At 36.6% G+C, this 2,011-nt stretch overlaps 1 protein-coding gene across 1 annotated transcript; it reads left to right on the top strand.

Moving 5' to 3' along the window:
* The first annotated feature begins 245 nt into the window (after positions 1-245).
* LOC110638357 (putative B3 domain-containing protein At1g78640) lies at positions 246-1,513 on the top strand. Its single transcript, XM_021788906.2, has 3 exons — positions 246-332; positions 678-1,055; positions 1,157-1,513. The coding sequence occupies exons 1-3, from the start codon at positions 246-248 to the stop codon at positions 1,511-1,513; spliced, it is 822 nt and encodes a 273-aa protein (XP_021644598.2).
* Positions 1,514-2,011: the final 498 nt, after the last annotated feature.

Raw genomic sequence — 2,011 nt, 5'->3', positions numbered from 1 at the left:
AAACCCAAAAAGGATTTTATGTAAATTCATTAAAGGGGAAAAATAGCAATTGAATATCAAGCCAAGAAAGATATAAAAAAATATGGAGGAAACAGAAGGTTTATAGAAGTCACCGGTACTGTCTTCGTTGTTCTTTGAGGCAGCCATAAGCACATCCTGTCCTTCCACTCTCTCCTTGTCGCTAATGATTCCAAACAACAATCAAAGATGATATTATTGTTATTATTATTACATGTAGAATAGAGATGGCGAATCGGGACTTAGTGAGAAGAGATGGGAAGGAAGGGATGGTGGGTTGTTCGGGTGACGTGGGAGAGACTCTAGATTCGCAGGTGGTCAGACTCCCAAAGAGAGAGCCGTGCGATAGGGGTGTCGGGTTCGACGAGGGAGAGCTCCGCTGCTGACTGGAGGGACGAACAGAGAGAAAGAAAGAGAGAGAGAGAGAGAGAGAGAGAGAGAGAGTGCATTAATCCCTTACCTATTTCAAGCCCAGCCCAAGTCACAGTCGGGAAAATTTTCATGTCCAACTCCGGAAAGGAAACTATAAAACCTCACCACCGCCCCAAGCATGGGAATTAGTTTCCAACTAGGATCTTAAATCCTATTACTTCAAGGTTAAAGTTTCCTTCAATTCTATATATTTGTGCATTAATCCCTGACCTCTCATGTTCCATTAGAAACAAGTTACAGTAATTTCAAGAATGGAAAAACAGCACTTCAAGCCCCTTGTTTCTTTCTCTGCTTCCATAGCTCAGGAAGCAAAGAAAGATCAATTTCTTGCAGCCGAGCCATCTGATAAGAAGCGGAAGTACCAGCATAACTCAGAAGGTGAAAAGAAGAGTGGAGTTTCGACTGAGTTAACCCTTTCTTGCGGGGTTCCAAGCAAGATCAACAAGCCAAGAATCGAAGAAATCAATTCTTCTGCTGATAATGAGAAATTCCTTCTCAATTCCATCGTTGTTTCAACTCGACCTGAAAATGAAGTTTCAACTGAGATCAAAATATTTGATGAATCTTGGTTTGCTGCGTTTGCTGCAACAAGAGAGGAAACTGTTGTATGCAAAGAAACATCGGATTCAGAATCGAAAGCATTGGTTCAAAATATTGCAGAGATGGGAGAAAAGAGAATCTGATGCATGATTTTTCGACAATACAGATGCTTTCTGATCCATGGAAGATTAAGAAGAAGCTCACTGGTAGTGATCTTGGTAACCTGTGCAGACTTTTGGTGGCATCTTTATCAGTCAGAAATCATATTTTGCCATTATTGAGAAGAGAAACCCTTGAGCAGATTGAAAAAGATGGTGCTGCAGTTCCTATATGGGATTGCGATACTAATACCGAACAACATATGGTTTTGAAGCATTGGCGTTCTTCGAAGAGTTACGTTTTCATAAAAGGCTGGATGATTCAATTTGTGAAGAGAAGGAATTTAGTTGAAGGAGATCTTATTGGGATTTATTGGGATCCATCAAATTCAAGATTCAATTTTTCTGTGCTTGAAAGAGCTTAGCAGCTGCAGAAGCAGATTATTCTTCTTATAACTTTTCATTTATTTACAATTTTTTTAAAATTTTCAATTATAGTATAGTTTATAGTTTGAATCTCATCGTCTATTTATGAATCTAAAACTATTTCTCATTCTTTGTTGGCTTTGTTAAGAAAATTTTATTTTTATTATATTTTTGTCACTATTAAAATTTCTTACTCTACCGATGGTTCTGCTATTAAGATTTTCGATATCACTAAATATGGTGCTAAGAAAGATGATAAGGCTAATTGCACAATGGTGGCTTAATTTTCTTTTATACTACACATTTATTTATTGAAAATTCTTGTCTTGATATGTTCATTATCAATTACATAATAATGTATGGTATAACTCACATATAAAATAGATGAGACTCACATATAAAATGGATAAAATCCACCTGTGTCTTGAATAAAAAATTAGTAACAGATAACTTTTATATTTAAACACTCTATTTTTGTGAAATAGGACCTGATCCCA

The sequence above is a fragment of the Hevea brasiliensis genome, chromosome 12 (assembly GCF_030052815.1).
Source record: "Hevea brasiliensis isolate MT/VB/25A 57/8 chromosome 12, ASM3005281v1, whole genome shotgun sequence".
Classification (NCBI taxonomy): domain Eukaryota; kingdom Viridiplantae; phylum Streptophyta; class Magnoliopsida; order Malpighiales; family Euphorbiaceae; genus Hevea; species Hevea brasiliensis.
This window is presented reverse-complemented; position numbering and strand designations above follow the sequence as displayed.

Excerpts from the sequence above, each read along its gene's own strand:
- LOC110638357 (XM_021788906.2), top strand. The coding sequence starts at position 246 with ATGGCGAATCGGGACTTAGTGAGAAGAGATGGGAAGGAAGGGATGGTG. Across the intron at positions 333-677 it reads GAGAGACTCTAGATTCGCAG|AAACAAGTTACAGTAATTTC; the intron begins GTGGTCAGACTC and ends ATGTTCCATTAG. Across the intron at positions 1,056-1,156 it reads CAACAAGAGAGGAAACTGTT|ATGCTTTCTGATCCATGGAA; the intron begins GTATGCAAAGAA and ends TCGACAATACAG.